Below are 22306 nucleotides of genomic sequence, written 5' to 3' on the forward strand. Positions count from 1 at the left end.
GGGTCTTTTGTCCGTGGGTGGGGATGGGCTTAACGGAGCAGGGAGGGCTTTGTATTCTCTCTGAGGCTTTGTGCCTTTGGCCGCCATATGGGAGAGAGAAAACAGCCATATAAGTACTTAAGCAAAGTTTATATTTGCCCAGGAATTTTCGCGGCTTTGCTTTACTTTAGTGGAAAAACAATAACGAGAGGCTGAGGAAGCGATGCTAGCTAACATTATAAGCAAAGTTCATATTAGCAATGGAAATTTCAACCTTGGCAGGAAAGCCCATCCACCATCCAAGTGGCTGTGCATAATGCACCGTTGGTTTAGAAATCTGCTCTTTTTGTTATTTTCTTCGAGTGTCTTAGAAAAGCGTGTGTTTTGACATTTGGAAATGAGTGCAACGGACGGATGTGAAGCGGGAGATACCCAACAAACCATAATGACGGTTTTCATCTCTTCGTCCAGACTTCTGTTTGCTGTTATTTATTTTTCTGTTCTTTCCTCTCAGACAGTAAATAAGCTTGTCCTCATGATGCCTGTGTTTAAAATCAAAGAGGCATAGCACAGATTTACAGTCTATGCGGTTTATGTATTGGCTGTTGGGAATATATTGAGAATCTGAGATGATTCGGTACAGTACAGATTGATAAGAATGTATAACACCTTTCATGAAGCTTTTATATATGCTTATGAATGCTTATAAAAGTATTGAGATGTGTAGTAGACGTGATTGCATCAGAGCGGACACACTAAGTGCTGCGATGAGTTGGGTAACGTTTTGCTCTCTGATTTCTGCCCTCCTTCCTGGCTCTGAGATTGTTGGTTGGCTTTAATTTATGACTCTGGCATCTCTCTTACCCAGACTGATATACACATCAATAACGATCCATGAAGGGCGTGAAAAACAAACCAACAGCTGAAGTGTGCTGTAAATACGTGCATCATCCCAATAGTAAAGACACTTCATTTTTCATGTCAGGTGACAATTAATCTTTCTGAAATGTGTGCTTTAACTAAACATCAAGGCCAAAATGGAGCTTACTCAACAATGACATCAATGACAAAATGTAGTTTACTCTACAATGACATCAATGACAAACCTTCATTTAAACTGAAACTCTAACTTGGCAATTTGGTTGCTGGAAATGTAGTTTTTTGGTACACAACAGTTCCCAACTATAGCTGGCAGTCTGGACTGGCATGGATAGCCAAACATCAGCACCAATGCACCCTGGGATATCAGCCAGGGTATGATTAGCCCAGTGCAGTGTGGGAGGTCAGTCAGGGTATGATTAGCCCAGTGCAGTGTGGGAGGTCAGTCAGGGTATGATTAGCCCAGTGCAGTGTGGGAGATCAGTCAGGGTATGCTGCCCTACAAATTACAACTTCAATACTCAATTCTTAAGGGGTAATTGAATGCATATGACAAGTGGTTACTGCCCTAAAATAGATTGCTGTGTTTCAGTGTCTCGGGGGAGAACACAATTAGTGGAGAGTCAATGTTAGAATGAAAGTCCTGGACCTTTGGAAGAAATTACCCACCATCTGAAAACCATAAAGAAAATCATACATCTACCCGTTTCAATAAAATCAAAGCAGCAAGGTTATACTATCAACAAATCAAATATATAACAGTCTTCACTGTACTATATATGTGTCTTGGTTGTTTAAAACATCACCACAGAGACAGACATATTCCCAACCCTGCAATATGATGTCCTACATAATGTCCTATTCACTATCGCTTTATTCTCTTTCACATTAGTGGAGTTATTGAAGCTCTTCAAACAAATGCTTGTTGTCTGTGTACTGAACCATCTGTCTGGCACCAGAGCAGAGAAAAGAGAGAAAGAGGAAGAGAGAGAAAATAAAGAGAGAGAGACCTAAGGAGAAAGAGAGAGATGACGATGAAGAGAGAGAGAGATGGAGATCGAGCAAGAGAGAGAGAGATCAAGAGAGAGATAGAGAGAGAGACACATCCATGGCCACCCTCCCTGCCAGCTACATCTATTCATGCAGCTTAACCAGCCGTGAGATCGGCCTGGAATACCAAGTATTCCTCTCCTCCTCTCCCCCTATCCACCCTTCTCTGCATCTCTTCCCTGAGTAAACCCAAGGGTCTCATCCCCCTTCCCCCTCACACTTTGCCCATGGGGACCTAGCTAGCTCAGACAGGTTGGTTTCCAGGGCGATGCTGTAGGAGGTCAGAGGGCCTGTGGGAGTGGTGAGGAGGGATACAAAAGGACGGGCGATGGGTCCATCTGGACGAGTGACCTGACATAATTAGATATCAATCCTCCTCCAAGGGATGGGGAGGAGGGAGGGCTGAGAGAGAAGGGGGCAGAAGGGGATAGAAAGAGAGAGAAAGTGTAGTTGATTGGGGCTGATAGATATGGGGAAGGGGGAGAAAGGAGAGAGGGAGAGATTGAAGTGGGAAGAGAGGAAGAGAGAGAAAGCGAGATGGAGAAAGAAGGGGGTGGGGGGAAAGGAGAAAGAGAGAGTCAGTTTTAAATGCTAAGCTGATTAGCAAAGCATGTGTTTGCTGTTGAGCTGAGGTGTGTGTGTGTGTGTGTGTGTGTGTGTGTGTGTGTGTGTGTGTGTGTGTGTGTGTGTGTGTGTGTGTGTGTGTGTGTGTGTGTGTGTGTGTGTGTGTGTGTGTGTGTGTGTGTGTGTGTGTGTGTGTGTGTGTGTGTGTGTGTGTGTGTGTGTGTGTGTGTGTGTGTGGGATTAATCTGTCTGCCTGTCTCATATTGACATTTATTGGCCAGGAGATGATTGGAGAGGAGGATGAGGATGAGGAAGAGAGGGAAGAAGAAGAGGAGACAGATGGCATTGGCATGTTGGCTCTGTGCCATCCTGGCACACTGGTGTCCATCAACACCATTTAAAATACAGGTGTCTTTCCGTCAACACCTGGGTCTCCTCTTTAACTCTGGTTACATGATATATGCATAATAAACAATACGGACGCCTGACTGATATTGGCTTGCAATCATAATTATCTCTGTCAAAATACTGTACCTCCTCCCACTTCTCACTGGTGATGGTGGCATGATGTTTTGAGTAAAGAGTGAAGACATTTTAAGCGCTGATGGTGTCATTCAGTCAATATATGATACCATGGAGACTTGCCTCATTTCCCTCAGTTTGATGAGCTGATTTAAGCTATGTCATCCAATTTGGTGACCTGTGAGCCGAGGCCATGTGTGTGTTGTGGTTATGAGAGGGACAACAGGTTGTCTCTATGGGGGATTCAACTATTCATTCACTCTGTCTGGACATTGATGGAGTCATGCTGCTTTGTTGCTCGTTCCAAACTAAGAGACAGTGATAGTCTACTGAAGGTGATGTGTAAGATATATTTAGTGTTGTATATATCTATAGGCGGGGGATGGGGTGTAAGTGTAGCATAGATGGTTGGGAGCCGAGCCTGTGTGACACAGGAAGGTGGTGGCATCTTAATTAGGGAGGATGCAGTGGAATTAGTGGAATGGTATCAAATATATCAAACTGTGTGTCATGAGTAACCTTGCATTTGCACCCACAGCTAATACCAATGTCTTGTGGCACAGCATACCTGAGTTTGGACATGTTAGCTCATGAACATACAATCTTACATAGATTAAACACTCTTCTCTTGCATAGATTTATAGAGAGGGAGATGCAGAGGAGAGAAAATGAAGGCAATGTAACAGGCGAGAGGAGAGAAAAGGCAAGTGTTTTTGTGTTGGTTTGTTGGAGGCTTGTTTTAAGTGAAATAAGGTGTAATTATCAGGAGGAAAAGAGCCAGAGGCGCCTGTGGAACAATGCAGGGCTCTATGCAGGGCGGTAGTGTGAGTTAAGCACTCTCAGCTGTGCTCACACTGTCAGCATGTTTACCCCGCATTCACAACCTGAGCCTCTCTCTCTCTCTCTCTCTCTCTCTCTCTCTATCAGTCCCCCTGCTCTCTCTCTCTCCCTCACGCCCACTCTCACTCCCCCTCCCTCCCATCAGTCCCCCTGTCCCCCTCTCTCTCTCTCCCTCACGCCCTCTCTCTATCAGTCCCCCCTCTCTCTCTCTCTCCCCCTCACAGTCCCCCCTCTCTCTCTCTCCCTCACTCCCACTCTCTATCAGTCCCCCCACCTCTCTCTCTCTCTCCCTCACTCCCACTCTCTATCAGTCCCCCCACCTCTCTCTCTCCCTCACTCCCACTCTCCCCCTCTCTTTCTGAGATACAGTATGTGATGTGTGGGAGCAGGAGTGTGCATATTTACTTTAGAGATAGGTGTTAAATTTCACCTTTACTTGTTAGTAAACACAAGCCATGTACTTATCAGAGACTTTATTACCGGCTGACATAATACAACTGTTTTCTTTAAGAGAGAGGAGAAGTGATGGGCTGTGAGAAGAGAGTGTGTCTTTAGGGATAGTAGAGATCTATTTAGGATGTGTTTGCTAAGATTAAACACGAAGGTGAGAACCAGACATACCTGAGTGGTCATGTTACTCACAGTGCCGAGGAGAGGTAGGAGAAACTATGATGCCACACATAGGCACACAAACACATATGCACACACACTTTTTTTTTTAAAATATTGTAAAAGAAGATTCAAAATGGTGACCTAGTCTAGCGGATCTGATCTGGTTGAACAACACATGCAAGCACTTCCAGCTGCAGACATTTGATGCATTTACATGCAAATGATTTTACATTTGACTCAAACTTCTGACAGAACGTTATGTGGGTATTGGCTCCAGTGGGGAATGATTTGAGCTGAGTGGGAGCAGAGGCTACTAAGTGAATCATTATTTTAGTAATTAATCACAGCAGAAGAGGTCCGTGGGGCTCTGTAATGTGGTGAACCATCACAGCTGGAACTGCTGTTTTAGGCTCCCAAACTAACTCATGAAGCTTAATTAACTAGGCTTTAGCCACGTACAGCAGGCCGCACAGAGCTTCAAGTCAAAGGAGTTACAAAAACAAAAGGCTTCACAAGGTTTCCAGTTAAACAAACAAAAGTTGAATCCAAAGTTTCATTTTCTCTACAGGAATCCAATTTGAAAACTACTGAGGTCAAACAATTGTCTTTACTGGTTGTGGTCCACTTAGTTCTACCCTCGGCCCTGAGTTATTTTAACGAGACATAATTTACCTGAGGTGATTTGACACAGTACATGGTATCTCTCTTTGTTTTTGAAGGAGACTGGCGGTGCGTGGCGGAGTGAGTGGAGCGGGGGATGGATGATGATATCATTAGCAGGGTAATTATTAGGTCATATGGTCTTTATGAGGGATATCAGAGCCCAGGCACGATCCCCTTCACACAACTGGGTCTGATCCAAATACATGAATTAGCCGAAAGTGTTGAATTGAATAAAAATATGAAAAGGTTAAGCCTATCTGCTATCCTACTGGACTGATTATTAGTGTTCCCTATATCACGTACATAATATCTTTAATCACTTGTTGTTGGTCATTAATGAGAACACTGTCAAGGAAAACTAACCGATGGTGTAATTTTAGACTAAGTCCTTGAAACAAAAGGATAATTAAGGTAAAATTAAATAATAAATAATAAAAGGTAAAAATAAAGTTTTTATGCTGCAAATGAAAGAAACATAAATACAAAAGTTTCACTTGTCATGTTGGATATTTTAATAGCCTGTAATTGTCCACGCCACATCTAAGACTAATGAAGACATAACCGTGGGTAGTAGAGGTGCAGAGGGTGCTGCAGCACCCCCTGATAAATCCCCACCAAATTAGTTTACTAGGACTTTATTACTCCTGTATGAGCGGAGAAAATTACTCGTCAGACAATATGTAGTTTCACAGTGTGTACAAGGCCTTGAAAAAGTATTCATCCCCCTTGGCGTTTTCCTATTTTGTTGCGTTACAACCTGTATTTAAATAGATTTTTATTTGGATTTCATGTAATGGACATACACAATATAGTCCAAATTTGTGAAGTGAAAATGAAAAAAAAAAAACGGAAAATGTAATACATGGAAAGAGTGCACATGTATTCACCCCCTCTGCTATGAAGCATATAAATAAGATCTGGTGCAAACAATAACCTTCAGAAGTCACATATTTACATTTACATTTACATTTAAGTCATTTAGCAGACGCTCTTATCCAGAGCGACTTACAAATTGGTGCATTCACCTTATGACATCGAGTGGAACAGTCACTTTACAATAGTGCATCTAAATCTTAAACGGGGGGGGGGTGAGAGGGATTACTTATCCTATCCTAGGTATTCCTTAAAGAGGTGGGGTTTCAGGTGTCTCCGGAAGGTGGTGATTGACTCCGCTGTCCTAGCGTCGTGAGGGAGTTTGTTCCACCATTGGGGGGCCAGAGCAGCGAACAGTTTTGACTGGGCTGAGCGGGAGCTGTACTTCCCCAGTGGTGGGGAGGCGAGCAGGCCAGAGGTGGATGAACGCAGTGCCCTTGTTTGGGTGTAGGGCCTGATCAGAGCCTGGAGGTACTGAGGTGCCGTTCCCCTCACAGCTCCGTAGGCAAGCACCATGGTCTTGTAGCGGATGCGAGCTTCAACTGGAAGTCAGTGGAGAGAACGGAGGAGCGGGGTGACGTGAGAGAACTTGGGAAGGTTGAACACCAGACGGGCTGCGGCGTTCTGGATGAGTTGAAGGGGTTTAATGGCACAGGCAGGGAGCCCAGCCAACAGCGAGTTGCAGTAATCCAGACGGGAGATGACAAGTGCCTGGATTAGGACCTGCACCGCTTCCTGTGTGAGACAGGGTCGTACTCTGCGGATGTTGTAGAGCATGAACCTACAGGAACGGGCCACCGCCTTGATGTTGGTTGAGAACGACAGGGTGTTGTCCAGGATCACGCCAAGGTTCTTAGCGCTCTGGGAGGAGGACACAATGGAGTTGTCAACCGTGATGGCGAGATCATGGAACGGGCAGTCCTTCCCGGGAGGAAGAGCAGCTCCGTCTTGCCGAGGTTCAGCTTGAGGTGGTGATCCGTCATCCACACTGATATGTCTGCCAGACATGCAGAGATGCGATTCGCCACCTGGTCATCAGAAGGGGAAAGGAGAAGATTAATTGTGTGTCGTCTGCATAGCAATGATAGGAGAGACCATGTGAGGTTATGACAGAGCCAAGTGACTTGGTGTATAGCGAGAATAGGAGAGGGCCTAGAACAGAGCCCTGGGGGACACCAGTGGTGAGAGCGCGTGGTGAGGAGACAGATTCTCGCCACGCCATCTGGTAGGAGCGACCTGTCAGGTAGGACGCAATCCAAGCGTGGGCCGCGCCGGAGATGCCCAACTCGGAGAGGGTGGAGAGGAGGATCTGATGGTTCACAGTATCGAAGGCAGCCGATAGATCTAGAAGGATGAGAGCAGAGGAGAGAGAGTTAGCTTTAGCAGTGCGGAGCGCCTCCGTGATACAGAGGAGAGCAGTCTCAGTTGAATGACTAGTCTTGAAACCTGACTGATTTGGATCAAGAAGGTCATTCAGAGAGAGATAGCGGGAGAGCTGGCCAAGGACGGCACGTTCAAGAGTTTTGGAGAGAAAAGAAAGAAGGGATACTGGTCTGTAATTGTTGACATCGGAGGGATCGAGTGTAGTATTTTTCAGAAGGGGTGCAACTCTCGCTCTCTTGAAGACGGAAGGGACGTAGCCAGCGGTCAGGGATGAGTTGATGAGCGAGGTGAGGTAAGGGAGAAGGTCTCCGGAAATGGTCTGGAGAAGAGAGGAGGGGATAGGGTCAAGCGGGCAGGTTGTTGGGCGGCCGGCCGTCACAAGACGCGAGATTTCATCTGGAGAGAGAGGGGAGAAAGAGGTCAGAGCACAGGGTAGGGCAGAGTGAGCAGAACCAGCGGTGTCGTTTGACTTAGCAAATGAGGATCGGATGTCATCGACCTTCTTTTCAAAATGGTTGACGAAGTCATCTGCAGAGAGGGAGGAGGGGGGGGAGGGGGAGGAGGATTCAGGAGGGAGGAGAAGGTGGCAAAGAGCTTCCTAGGGTTAGAGGCAGATGCTTGGAATTTAGAGTGGTAGAAAGTGGCTTTAGCAGCAGAGACAGAGGAGGAAAATGTAGAGAGGAGGGAGTGAAAGGATGCCAGGTCCGCAGGGAGGCGAGTTTTCCTCCATTTCCGCTCGGCTGCCCGGAGCCCTGTTCTATTTAGTTAAATAAAGTCCATCTGTGTGCAATCCAAGTGTCACATGATCTCAGTATATATACACCAGTTCTGAAAGGCCCTAGAGTCTGCAGCACCACTAAGCAAGGGGCACCACCAAGCAGGTGGCACCATGAAGACCAAGGAGCGCTCCAAACAGGTCAGGAACAAAGTTGTGGAGAAGTACAGATCAGGGTTGGGTTATAAAAAAACATCAGAAACTTTGAACATCCCATGGAGCACCATTAAATCCATTATTAAACAATGTCAAGAATGTGGCACCACAACAGACCAGCCAAGAGAGGGCCGCCCACCAAAACTCATGGACCAGGCAAGGAGGGCCTTAATCAGAGAGGCAACAAAGAGACCAAAAATAACCCTGAAGGAGCTGCAAAACTCCACAGCGGAGATTGGAGTGTCTGTCCATAGGACCACTTCAAGCCATACACTCCACAGAGCTGGGCTTTACGGAAGAGTGGCCAGAAAAAGAGCCATTGCTTAAAGAAAAAATAAGCAAACGCGTTTGGTGCTCGCCAAAAGGCAAGTAGGGAGACTACCCAACCATATGGAAGAAGGTACTCTGGTCGAAAGAGACTAAAATTGAGATTTTTGGCCATCAAGGGTAACGCTATGTCTGGGGCAAACCCAACACCTCTCATCACCCTGAGAACACCATCCCTACAGTGAAGCATGGTGGTGGCAGCATCATGCTGTGGGATGTTTTTTATTGGCAGGGACTGGGAAACTGGTCAGAATTGAAGGAATGATGGATGGCGCTAAATACAGAGAAATTCTTGAGGGAAACCGGTTTCAGTTTTACGGAGATTTGAGACTGGGATGGAGGTTCACCTTCAAGCAGGACAATGACCCTAAGCATACTGCTAAAGCAACACTCGAGTGGCTTAAAGGGAAACATTTAAATGTCTTGGAATGGCCTAGTCAAAGCCCAGACCTCATGCCAATTGAGAATCTGTATACCAGCGGAACCCATCCAACTTGAAGGAGCTTGAGCAGTTTTGCCTTGAAGAATGGGCAAAAATCCCAATGGGTAGATGTGGCAAGTTTATAGAGACATACCCCAAGAGACTTGCAGCTGTAATTGCTGCAAAAGGTGGCTCTACAAAGTATTGCCGTTTGGTGGGAGAACATTATGCACACTCAAGTTTATATTTTTTTGGTCTTATTTCTTGTTTGTTTCGCAATAAAAAAATTGCAACTTCAAAGTGGTAGGCATGTTGTGTAAATCAAACGATACAAATCCCCCCAAAAATCTGATTTAATTCCAGGTTTTAAGGCAACAAAATAGGAAAAATGCCAAGGGGGGTGAATAACTTCGCAAGCCACTGTATATGTGTGCGTGCATTTGTGCTTTATTGTGTGTGTGTGTATTTGTGTTCACTTATGCGTGTGTGTGTGCACGTGCGTACATGTGTTTGTGTGTGTCTCACAGTTAAACTTTATCATCCAGTCCCTCCACCGAGTTAATTATTGTAGCTGCTAAATGCACCATTAAGCAGAGCTGAGTATATCCCAGCACCTGTAAAAGGCTGTTAGACATGACCAACGTGCATAACTTGTGTTCAAAACTCATTTCAATCTCACCAAAGACATTGCACAGCCAAAAAACACTCGCTCTATGAACACAGATATAGACACATACACACACAAGTGGACACACACACACACACACACACAAGTGGACACACACACACACACACACACACACACACACACACACACACACACACACACACACACACACACACACACACACACACACACACACACACACACACACACACACACACACACACACACACACACAAACACAGAAAAATAAGGTACATTAAAGATCATGATCATGATCAGGATCATGTGGTGTCAGAGGATAGAGGAAGCTTACAGCAGTGAGTGACATCTCTCATCTCCACAGAGCCAGCAGACACAAGCCTGGGTTATAGGGATTAGGACAAAACAAAACAGTTTATTCAACCCATCACACACATCCTAAAGGCTACAGACTGTGTGTGTGTATGTGTGTTTGTGTGTGTGTTCATGTATGTGTAAATGTGTGTGTGTGCTTGAATGCGTGTGTGTGTGTTCACCCTTTTTATCTGTCAATCTGGTCTGTTAGGCAAAAACAATCTCATGCAGTTATACAATGATGAATGTAGACAGAACACAATAGAAGACCATCCTAACTGTTTTCTGGTGCACTAGTTTGTATCACTCATAACTGTCACATGGCGTTGCTGATGTGATGTGACACATGACAGCGGAAACATCCAACCCCCTGCAGTACCAGAGAGGAGAGAGGGCTAGATGCATGTCTGTCTCTTATAAACATCCAGCCCCATGCAGTACCAGAAAGGAGAGAGGGCTAAATGCATGTTTGTCTCTTATAAACATCCAGCCCCCTGCAGTACCAGAGAGGAGAGAGGGCTAAATGCATGTCTGTCGCTTATAAACATCCAGCCCCCTGCAGTACCAGAGAGGAGAGAGGGCTAAATGCATGTCTGTCGCTTATAAACATCCAGCCCCCTGCAGTACCAGAGAGGAGAGGGGGCTAGATGCAGGTCTGTCTCTTATAAACATCCAGCCCCCTGCAGTACCAGAGAGGAGAGAGGGCTAGATGCAGGTCTGTCTCTTATAAACATCCAGCCCCCTGCAGTACCAGAGAGGAGAGGGGGCTAGATGCAGGTCTGTCTCTTATAAACATCCAGCCCCCTGCAGTACCAGAGAGGAGAGGGGGCTAGATGCAGGTCTGTCTCTTATAAACATCCAGCCCCCTGCAGTACCAGAGAGGAGAGAGGGCTAGATGCATGTCTGTCTCTTATAAACATCCAGCCCCCTGCAGTACCAGAGAGGAGAGGGGGCTAGAGGCAGTTATGTCTCTTAAATTTCAAGGAGACTTTTACTGCTGCTTCCAGCCCCACTGCAGTTAAACTTCACACCCTTTAAGCACATGTTTTGAAACAGCGGCATGTCCTCAATGTTTTGACTGACAGGCCCTAGCCCTCCCACTGGTAGACACCAAACATTAGATGTGGAATGGAGTAGGTATGGGGGTCTCAGTTGGTTTAGTCCAACCGAGTCTTTCTCAGGGGGATGTTTCTGTTCTGTCAGTCCTGGATCCTGACATGGGGCATTTCTTCTCTTTCTGTCTTTCTTTTTTCTTTCTTTCCTCCCCTCACTCTCTCTCACTCTCTCCCTCCCCCACCCCCTCGGCCTACTAAGATGGACGAGGATTGTCAAGCCAATTAGGACACCGTGACATCACTGGGTCCCTGGAGCCATGGTGAGATGCATTCCTTCTTGGCCTTGGGATTCTGTTTGACTGGTAAATGGAACGTGAACATATGAATGTTCACGTTTTTTTTAAAGAAACTTGAACATTCATATGTGACAAATATGGTTTATTAACAAAGTGAACCTTGTATGTATTGAGAGACGCAATGATGGGGATGGGGTGAGAGAAGCACCGAGCGGGAAGAGGAAAATGGTGTACGTATGTATGGGTGTGTGTGGTATGTATGTATGTGTATGTATGTGTGTACGCGTATATATGTGTGTATGCATGTGTGTATGTATATGTATGTGTGTGTATGTATATATATATATATATATATATATATATATATATATATATATATATATATATATATATATATATATATATATATATGCGTAGGTATATGTAAGTGAGTGCTGTTTTTTTGCTTTGTCTCTGTTGTTGTATCTGTATGGGTGAAAATTGTGAAATTCCAATAAAAACACTGTTACAAAAGAAAAGAAAAGAAAAGAAGAAAAGAAAACAAAAAAACAAAGTGAACCTTAATTTCCATTGACAGATAGTCATTCTAACACTGCCAAACAACACACATAACCAAAGACATGATTTATCCACACATAAAACCCACATATCGGATGAATAGAAATGTATGTATAAATGAATGGCAACTGATTAAGTGGGCTGTGGTCAAAGCCATTGGCTGGGCAGTGGAAGGTCATAGGTCGCGACTCTGTGAGATGATTCATGGAGAGTTGACCCGGTGTAACCATGAATCCATGTTGGACACGGCCAATCGGCCAATCAGACTGAACACAATCACTTCAAAGGTTCTAGTCAGCCAGCGGTCCATCAGAGTCAGGGCACAGGAGAGCCAATGAAACATCCGGACAGGTTTCTGGCTCTGAGAGATCTATCAAAAGAGAAATCAACATGTTCAGTATTTATCACTATGCATATCCTCTAGGTCAGGTATTCCCATGTACGCGCAATGCCGTCGGGGATACACCAACTAAAAATGTGATTAAAAAAAATACAAATAAAATTCAAACAGTCCATTTATATTTTCCAACAGGCTGTACATTTGGCTGAGGGTTTATATCTCACCTGAGTAGCCTCGTTTCTCTGCCCAAAATAAAATGAAACCATCTATTGTTCAGCGAAATAACACAATTGTCAAATACAGGTAGCCTAGTCAAATAATTAACATCCAGTCACATTAACCATTACTCTCTCGCGGGAATTCCACTAACAGTCCCTATGTAGCCAAACTTAGCTGCTGCTCATTCCATTTCCTTGAAAACTGACAAATGGTTCAAAAGAAGTAAGGCCTGCGTCCATAGAGACACATACCAGCTCTACTGGTAGTACTGTTACTACCAGCAGTACTACACCTGCACCTGTCGTCGACACAACTTGTTCTGCTTCCACGAACACATCCACAATTCTACATTTGTTGTTAGCCCAGCTAGCATGGACACTGACAGTTGTGAATCTGATGCAGCCGAAGAGCTACCGTCCCCTAACCCAGGAAAGCACCAAACAACAGACAGGGACATTGGACCATCGAAGAGGTGCAAATATGATGAGAACTATATTGATTAGGGGTTCATTTATATTTGGAGTGGTGCCTTTCCTCTGCCACAGTGTGTTATATGTGCAAAATAACTATCTCACAACTCAATGAAACCTTCACTCTTGCACAGACATTTGGAAACAAAACATGCCAATTTTAAAAATAAGCCGTGGGAGTTTTTTGAGCAAAAATTAAGACGACTTTGAGTAGTTAGACATGTGTAAAATCAACAGATACCATTAATAAGAAGGGGCTAGAAGCGTCTCATATGGTGAGCTACCGAGTGGCTAGGAAAGGCAAGCCCCATACTATTGTGGACTGACAGTAATTCTTCCTGCTTCCCCGGATATGGCTGGGACAATTCTGGGGGAAAAGGCTCAAAGAACTAGTCAGACAATGTCTTCATCAAACAACACTGTTTCACGATGCTTCAGGGACATGGCAGGAGATGTTTTGAAACAATTACTGCTTCGCATACAAGCCAGTGAATTCTATGTGTTACAGCTGGATGAGTCAACAGATGTGGCTGGCCTGGCACAGCTCCTGGTATATGTCTGTTACGTTTATGGGGGCTAAATTAAGGAAGACATCATCTTATGCAAACCACCGGAAACCAGGACAACAGGAGAGGATATATTTAAATTACTGGACAGCTTTGTGACACCAAATCCATCAGACTTTGGTGGTCAAGATGTGTTGGTATCTGTACTGATGGTGCAAAAGCCATGACGGGGAGACATAGTGGAGTGGTAACACACGTACAAGCAGTTGCTCCCGACGCCACTTGGGTCCACTGCAGCATCCACCGAGAGGCTCTTGGGTCCACTGCAGCATCCACCGAGAGATTCTTGGGTCCACTGCAGCATCCACCGAGAGGCTCTTGGGTCCACTGCAGCATCCACCGAGAGGCTCTTGGGTCCACTGCAGCATCCACCGAGAGGCTCTTGGGTCCACTGCAGCATCCACCGAGAGGCTCTTGGGTCCACTGCAGCATCCACCGAGAGGCTCTTGGGTACATTGCAGCATCCACCGAGAGGCTCTTGGGTCCACTGCAGCATCCACCGAGAGATTCTTGGGTACACTGCAGCATCCACCGAGAGGCTCTTGGGTCCACTGCAGCATCCACCGAGAGGCTCTTGGGTACACTGCAGCATCCACCGAGAGGCTCTTGGGTACACTGCAGCATCCACCGAGAGGCTCTTGCTGTTTTCTTTACTGACCATAATTTTCACTTGTCTGGCCGCTTGCATGATGACAAGTTTCTCACATCACTGGCCTATCTGGGTGATGTTTTTTCTCACCTGAATGATCTGAGTCTAGGATTACAGGGACTCTCCGCAACTATATTCAAAGTGCGGGACAAAATTAAGGCTATGATTAAGAAGTTGGAGCTCTTCTCTGTCTGCATTAACAAGGACAACACACATGTCTTTCCATCATTGTATGATTTTTTTGTGTTCAAATGAGCTCAAGCTTACGGACAATCTCAAATGTGATACAGCGAAGCACCTGAGTGAGTTGGGTGCACAATTATGCAGGTACTTTCCCGAAACGGATGACACAAACAGCTGGTTTCATTATCCCTTTCTTTTTAAATCATTTTTTTACCCCTTTTTCTCCCCAATTACATGGTATCCAATTGGTAGTTACAGTCTTGTCTCATCACTGCAACTCGCATACGGACTCGGGAGAGGTGAAGGTCAAGAGCCATGATTCACTGAAACACGACCCAACCAAGCCATACTGCTTCTTGACACAATGCCCACTTAACCCGGAAGCCAGCCACACCAATTTGTCGGAGGAAACACCGTACACCTGGTGTCCGTGTCAGCGTGCACTGCGCCCGGCCCGCCACAGGAATTGCTAGTGCTCAATGGGACAAGGACATCCCTGCCGGCCAAATCCTCCCCTAACCTAACGACTCTGGGCCAATTGTGCGCCACCCCTTGGGTTTCTCAGTCATAGCCTGCTGCGACAGAGCCTGGACTCAAACCCAGAATATCTAGTGGCACGACGAGTACTGCGATGCAGTGCCTTAGACCACTGTGCTACTTGGGAGGCCCTCTTTATCCCTTTCATGCCCTGCCTCCAGCCCACTTACCAATATCTGAACAAGAGAGTCTCATCGAAATTGCAACAAGCGGTTTTGTGAAAATGTTATTTAATCAGAAGCCACTGCCACTGCCACTGCCATTGCCTTGGCAAATCGCGCTGTTAAGACATGGATGCCCTTTGCAACCACGTACCTATGTGAGAGTGAATTCTCGGCCCTCACTAGCATGAAAACTAAATACAGGCACAGACTGTGTGGGGAAAATGATTTATGACTGAGACCTTCTCCAATACAACCCAACATTGCAGAGTTATGTGCATCATTTCAAGCACACCCTTCTCATTGACCTGTGGTGAGTTATTCAACATTTTCAATGAACAAAATAAAGTTTTATATGCAAGATTGCTAAATAAAGAAAAAAATGATATATTATGATATTATTATTATTATATTATTATTATTTGTGCACTGGTCCTATAAGAGCACTTTGTCACTTCCCATGAGCCGGGTTGTGACAAAAACTCATACTCATTCTTATGTTTAATAAATGTATTGTATTGTGTGTGTGTGTGTGGCAGGCTCACAATGATGGCAAAAAACAACATTTGAGAGTGTGCTGGCCCTGGTGCTAGAGGGGGTATGCAGCTGGAGGTTGAATGTTTGAAGGGGTACGGAAGTATGCTCTATGTCATATAGTATATTTGTTTCTGATTGTTTCTGCTGGGAAATGTCATTATCATTTTAACAAGTATATTTTTAGTTAATACTTGTGAATTTCTGTACTATAAAAAAAGAGCTACCCAGTTGTCTATATAAATACATTTTAGGTAGATTTACCTAGATTTACAGGTAGAACATGTTAATCCAATATCAAATGAGGATTCTGCTATCACCCCTTCACTCTGCCACATTAACACCACTGTCAGAAAGGAGACATTTCTCATCAAAATCAGTGAACTGCAATCATAGAAAACCCAGGATTCTATGTGTAATTATAGGACTGCAATCCTCTGTTAACCTATCTAAAGAAACAGTGTGTCTTCTCACACAGCCACTTCTTTCCCTACACTGAAATGTACCCTTCACACATCACCGTCAATGCTTACGATAGTTTGCAAATATCAATGACAGCATTAGATTGAGAATGACATCGTACAGTCAGAACACATAGGGGGGAAAAAAGTGATCTGTTTTTCACCTTTCACAAGACAAAGACAATGAAGCAATGAGTGACAGTATGTTTATCCATATTTGGACACTGGCGCAAAGCAGCCGCCAATCTTGGAAATCCACCTCGGTCACTTGGCAGTGTTGTCATGGAAACCCTAGTCTCGGCACCAGCTAGCTGGATCCCATTGCTGATGATGGCACCACACGGTCTGATGGGTGCATCGCTAGGCTTTCTGCTAACTGCCTGCTGCTGTATATATTCTACCATATAGCATGGCACGTCTTTGTTGCTCAACAACATACATTAGTCTGTTCAATAGAGGAGAATGAACCAATGAAGAGGGAAACATCATTTTGTATGGTGGGGTTTTCACAGTTTGAATGTTAATTATTGTAGATCTAGCTCTAGGTTCCTTGTCTGTGTCTCTGAGGACCCTTGACCCTTTGGCCTCTTAGCAAAGGGCCCGGACGACAGACAGACACGCGAAGGGCCATGTTGGGGAGAGGGAGACCCTAAGCTGTCTGTCCAGCCTGCATGGTCGAAAATGTAATGCGTGACTCATCAGACCAAACAGGGGATTAGCTGGTAATGATCTGGCTAATGGTTTTGAAATTGTAATTATCTGCCCTGTGCTGCTACACTAGGGTCGGATCTGGGTGGTAGAGACAGAGAGGAGAGAGAGAGGGGAGTGGGGGATGGGGTGGGAGAGAGAGAGAGGGAGAGAGGGAGAGAGGGAGAGAGAGAGAGAGAGAGAGAGAGAGAGAGAGAGAGAGAGAGAGAGAGAGAGAGAGAGAGAGAGAGAGAGAGAGAGAGAGAGAGACAGAGAGACAGAGAGACAGAGAGGAAGAGAAGGGGCGGAACAGAAAAATAATGTGACACATTTGAAGCAGACAAATAAATACCTATCACAATCACTGCTACTTTGCATTTATACTCTCAGGTGTCTCTCCGTCTGTCATCTCTAGTGGGGAGTTTATTTGTCCAATCAAGAGCATTTACAGTCTAAGAGCATCATGTAATTTAGGAGAGGATCATGGGTAAAGATATTGCACTGGCTGGGTAAAAAGTGTATTCGTGGTGCAAACATGGACATGTCCTAATCGGAGATTACAGTATCTGATGAAACCATCTGAAACCACATTCTCTTTAAGCAACAATGTTTTATGCTATGGGCTTTTACCTGGGAAAATACCTAAAAACAGAACTCAACTGCTCCTTTAGGCCTACACCAAATCAAGTCATCTGCTTTAGCTGAATATTGTCAGAATGTTCATGTTCAGAACAAGATGTTTGTGACAAAAACGAAAAGGATTTCATAACAGCTAGTCAACCATAGTGTCCTGTCACTGTAAGTATCTACTGCCACCTACAGAACACCTTACAGAACAGTGTACCAGCAGAGAGACTCAGGCTCATGGTTGCACTGCCACCTTATGGATTACTATGGCCATACGTTTAATATTAGCCAACTACCACTAATAAAAAAGTATGCACAGCGTACCTATTAGCTACACTTCTTACCCAAAATGAACAGTCTATTAACTATAAACTAAAATGTATTAACTATATAAAACATGACAAAAGGCACAGCAAGCTTGCATGTGTGTGTGTGTGTGTGTGTGTGTGTGTGTGTGTGTGTGTGTGTGTGTGTGTGTGTGTGTGTGTGTGTGTGTGTGTGTGTGTGTGTGTGTGTGTGTGTGTGTGTGTGTGTGTGTGTGTGTGTGTGTGTGAGAAACTGGTTTCGGTTGGCCTGGCCGAGTCTGTCTGTTACCCATCCCATGTCCGTCCTTCCTGAACTCCTGCTGTGTCCAGGTGTTGCTCTAGTCAGCACAAGCTTCCCTCAAATTACTGCCCAACTGGCCATTCAGCAGCTCTTTCACGCATCTACCGAATGTGTGTGTGTGTGTGTGTGTGTGTGTGTGTGTGTGTGTGTGTGTGTGTGTGTGTGTGTGTGTGTGTGTGTGTGTGTGTGTGTGTGTGTGTGTGTGTGTGTGTGTGTGTGTGTGTGTGTGTGTGTGTGTGTGTGTTTGGAGCTTAGAGCACAACACACCGTGGTCAGCTGTGAATGATTGTATCAGGCTGTTAAGTGATAGGAGCAGCTCACACATTGTTGAAGATGATCAAACACAGGCCTGTTTCCCAGACTAACTTTCTCGCTCATGGTTGCCACAATACATTTTTAATCTGAGATTGATTATTATGCATGTTGTTGAATTTCTCACGCACATCAAACCTATAACCCACTGCGCTTTTATTTTGAAGTCACGTGTCAAGAAGAAACTATTCCCATCTAGGAATCCTCTTAGTGAGATTTGACTAATCAGATTATGTAGGGACATAGAACTGTCCCTGCACTGACGCTGGTTGGTCATATAAATACATTCAAACCGTCTTTTTATATTGTTTTGCAGTAGGCCATTGTACGTACAAGGCCCATGTGATACATGGGATAGTCACATTTCTGAATTGTGACAAAATAACTGTAGTCCTATGGAAATTATTAACATATTGGAATGTTAAATCATTCCAACGAAGATTCAGAAGAGGACGAGGAGGAGGGAGATGGAGGAAGAGCGAAATATGTTTCTAATGTGACCTTTTTTTTCTCTGGTTTCATACCAGGTAGGCTACGTGTACTAAGTTAGAATTTAGCATTTCCAAATACTCACATTTATATTGCCAAAAATATACCGTATAAAAGCATAAATATGAGTCCTATTTTACCTTTATTTACATCGTCTTCGGAATTTTTCAGAGCGGTTTGTACTGTATCAGAGCGACTGTTGAAATGTATCCTTACACTAGATGGCGCTCTAGGTATTTTGCATAGTTTTACTTTAAGTGTTTTAACAATTTCGTCATCATATTGCGACACCGTCTGCAGCTACCGCGGGAATGTAGTTTTTAACAGTGACAACGCCAAATAGGTGTTGTTTACATAGTCAAATATTTTTGAACGAACAATGTTTTGAAGTGTAATTTGGTTCGGTCGAGATCTAGGTCACCGGTTATTTCATACGTCTGATATTATGGACATATTTGGGCGTTTTGTTGTGAATTTGCTCTTCCGGGGTGCTAGCCAGTCAGCTAGATAGTCAGCTAAATTACTCAACTAGTGTCACTTCAGAGAAATGTGTTTCTTGTGACACAACGGGAACCTAATTTCACAGTGGTTCACACCTCTAAGAGTTGGTCCTTTATTGTCGTGTTAATCGAAGACCCGTCTTATACAGGATTCCTCCGGAATTTGGCCTGCTTTCGAAGAGTCGCGATGCTGAACGTCCCATCCCAGTCGTTCCCTGCAGCCAGCTCTCAGCAGCGTGTTGCTCCAGCCGGTCAGTCCGGCAGGAACAAGGTACTGTACCGGTAGTTGACGACATGATTGTTGTGTGAGAGTCATGCCTATATATCATACATAATGTTGATGTTCCATCAATGGATTAGACTATTGTGGTCCTACCATGTGAACGTTCTGTAGTCCAATTTTATATTGAGTTAGAAGACCCTGTTTGCAATGTCAACCTTAAATTGATTGTCATCATGCCACACCCTTTGACACCACTTTACTGAACTGTAAGTGTAAGGCTGTGTTATCATGATACCACCTTTTCTGACTGTGAGGGCTGTTCCATGTTGTTTCAGGTAGCATTGAAGCCTGGCCACAGTCTGATGGACTGGATCCGTGTGGCTAAGAGTGGCCGGGACCTGACAGGGCTGAGAGGCAGACTTATAGACGTCACGGAGGAGGAGCTGCAAAAACACAACACACGTGATGACTGCTGGACCTGCATACGAGGTTACACAAGTTAGCCCTATACTGTACACACACACACACAATACTGGTCCTGGTGTTTTTCCGGTTTTTGTTTCAGCCCAGTACTAACACACTAGATTTAACTAGTCAAGGGCTCAATGCCTTTCCAGGGCTAGAGTTGGAGAAACTGTGGTATTACTTAAATTGTTCAGGGAAATAAATGTGAAAAGTACACATACACACAATAGCCGCATACTATCTGTACACAATTCTTCTCTCCACCTTCCGTAGTCCTAATTGAGTGATTCCCCACGATACCCAGTCAACACAAATGACACGATTTTGGGGATTTTCATTAAATGTAATCCATAGAATAGTCCTTTCAGGGAAAGATTGTATTTGATATTTGTATCTAAAAGCATAATTGAGAAATAGTTAATCAAAGGTGGCATATTTATTACACATTTGCCTTACCTAGGCCTCCTTTAATGGCCAATAATGTTTAACCTGTAGATGCTGCAATACAAAGCAAAAATGTGTTTCATGTGAGGCTTTACCAGTTGCTCTGTAATATAAGTAGTATTTTGATTTCACAAAAATGTCTTACATTAATTTATGAATATTTAATCACACAACATGAATATAGAAAACATGTTTAAAAATGCAATATATTATTATATACTCTACGGGCTTATCAAAGTTCCAGACTGGGATCTCTGCAAGTTTTAAAGTTATGGCCCCTTTTTTAAATTGGCATAGTTCAGCAATGTAACCAATCACAGCCCTCCTACTTGTATCATTGCACATTCTGCAATTCACTATTTTGAATCAAATCTTCACATTCACTCTTTTGTTAATGCTTAACAATGTTTTTTATTTATTTAAAAAATGTACCTTTATTTTACTAGGCAGGTCAGTTAAGAACAAATTCTTATTTTCAATGACAGCCTAGGAACAGTGGGTTAACTGCCTGTTCAGGGGCAGAACGACAGATTTGTACCTTGTCAGCTCGGGGATTTGAACTTGAACTTGCAACCTTTCGGTTACAAGTCCAACGCTCTAACCACTTGGCTACCCTGCCGCCCTGGGTCATAACTAGTAGCAGAGGTCCCACTCTGGAACTTTGCTAAGTCTGTAGAGTATATAATGTTCAACCATATATTAAAACATGTGCCAATTTCAATATCATGTTTATATTTTTCAATATTCATAAGTTAATGTAAAGAAAAAGTAATAATTAAGTACTAACTTTACAGAGAAGGCAGTATAGCTTCATATGACATCAATTTTTGCTTTGTAGCACCTACAGAAGTAACATTATGGAGTCTTAGGAAGCCTAAGTTAGGACAAAATATCATAATATGCCAACTTTAATAAATAATTTCTCAATTATGGTTTTAAATACAAATGTCAAATATGTCAACAATTCTTCCACCAAATAACTATTACAGTGTGTTTTGTTACGTTACAGCCTTATTCTAGAATGGATGACATTGTTTTTCCCCCTCATCAATCTACACACAATGCCCTATAATGAAGTGAAAATAGGTTTGTAGAAATGTTTGCAAATTTATAAAAAAATAACAAAAAACAGATCTTATTTACGCAAGTATTCAGACCCTTTCCTATGAGTCTCAAAATTGAGCTCTGGTGCATCCTGTTACCATTGATCATCCTTGAGATGTTTCTACAACTTGATTAGAGTCCACCTGTGGTAAATTCAATTCATTGGACATGATTTGGAAAGGCACACACCTGTCTATATAAGATCCCACTGTTGACAGTGCATGTCGGAGCAAAAACTAAGCCATGAGGTCGAAGGGAATTGTCTGTGGAGCTCCGAGACAGGATTGTGTCGAGGCACAGATCTGAGGATTGGTACCAAAAACAATCTGCAGCATTGAAGTTCCCCAAGAACACAGTGGCCTCCATCATTCTTAAATAGAAGAAGTTTGGAACCACCAAGACTCTTCCTACAGCTGACCGTCTGGCCAAACTAAGCAATCGGAGGAGAAGGGCCTTGGTCAGGGAGATGACAAGCACCTGATGGTCACTCAGGACTTCAGAGCGCTCAGGACTTCAGACTGCGGCGAAGGTTGACCTTCCAACAGGACAAAGACCCTAAGCACACAGCCAAGACATGCAGACGTCTCTGACTGTCCTTGAGTGGCCCAGCCAGAGCCCGGACTTGAACCCGATCAAACATCTCTGGAAAGACCTGAAAATAGCTGTGCATCGTTGCTCCACATCCAACCTGACAGACAGAGTTTGAGAAACTCCCCAAATACAGGTGTGCCAAGCTTGTAGTGTCATACCCAAGAAGACTCGAGGCTGTAATCGCT

The 22306-nt window shown here is 44.1% G+C and overlaps 1 protein-coding gene across 2 annotated transcripts in view; it reads left to right on the forward strand.

Annotated features, from left to right (window-relative positions):
• Nucleotides 1–18559: 18559 nt before the first annotated feature.
• Nucleotides 18560–22306, forward strand: part of LOC124005886 (cytochrome b5 reductase 4) — a 30734-nt gene continuing 26987 nt past the window's right edge. Inside the window, exons 1-3 of one of the 2 annotated variants that reach the window (XM_046315522.1) lie at nucleotides 18560–18832; nucleotides 19444–19565; nucleotides 19853–20006. In XM_046315522.1, the coding sequence (XP_046171478.1) occupies nucleotides 18724–18832; nucleotides 19444–19565; nucleotides 19853–20006 (385 nt within the window). In that variant the 5' untranslated portion in view covers nucleotides 18560–18723. The remainder of the gene's footprint in view (nucleotides 18833–19443; nucleotides 19566–19852; nucleotides 20007–22306) is intronic. The other variant, XM_046315523.1, reaches the window with a different exon arrangement.

This window comes from Oncorhynchus gorbuscha, linkage group LG19 (assembly GCF_021184085.1).
Source record: "Oncorhynchus gorbuscha isolate QuinsamMale2020 ecotype Even-year linkage group LG19, OgorEven_v1.0, whole genome shotgun sequence".
NCBI lineage: Eukaryota > Metazoa > Chordata > Actinopteri > Salmoniformes > Salmonidae > Oncorhynchus > Oncorhynchus gorbuscha.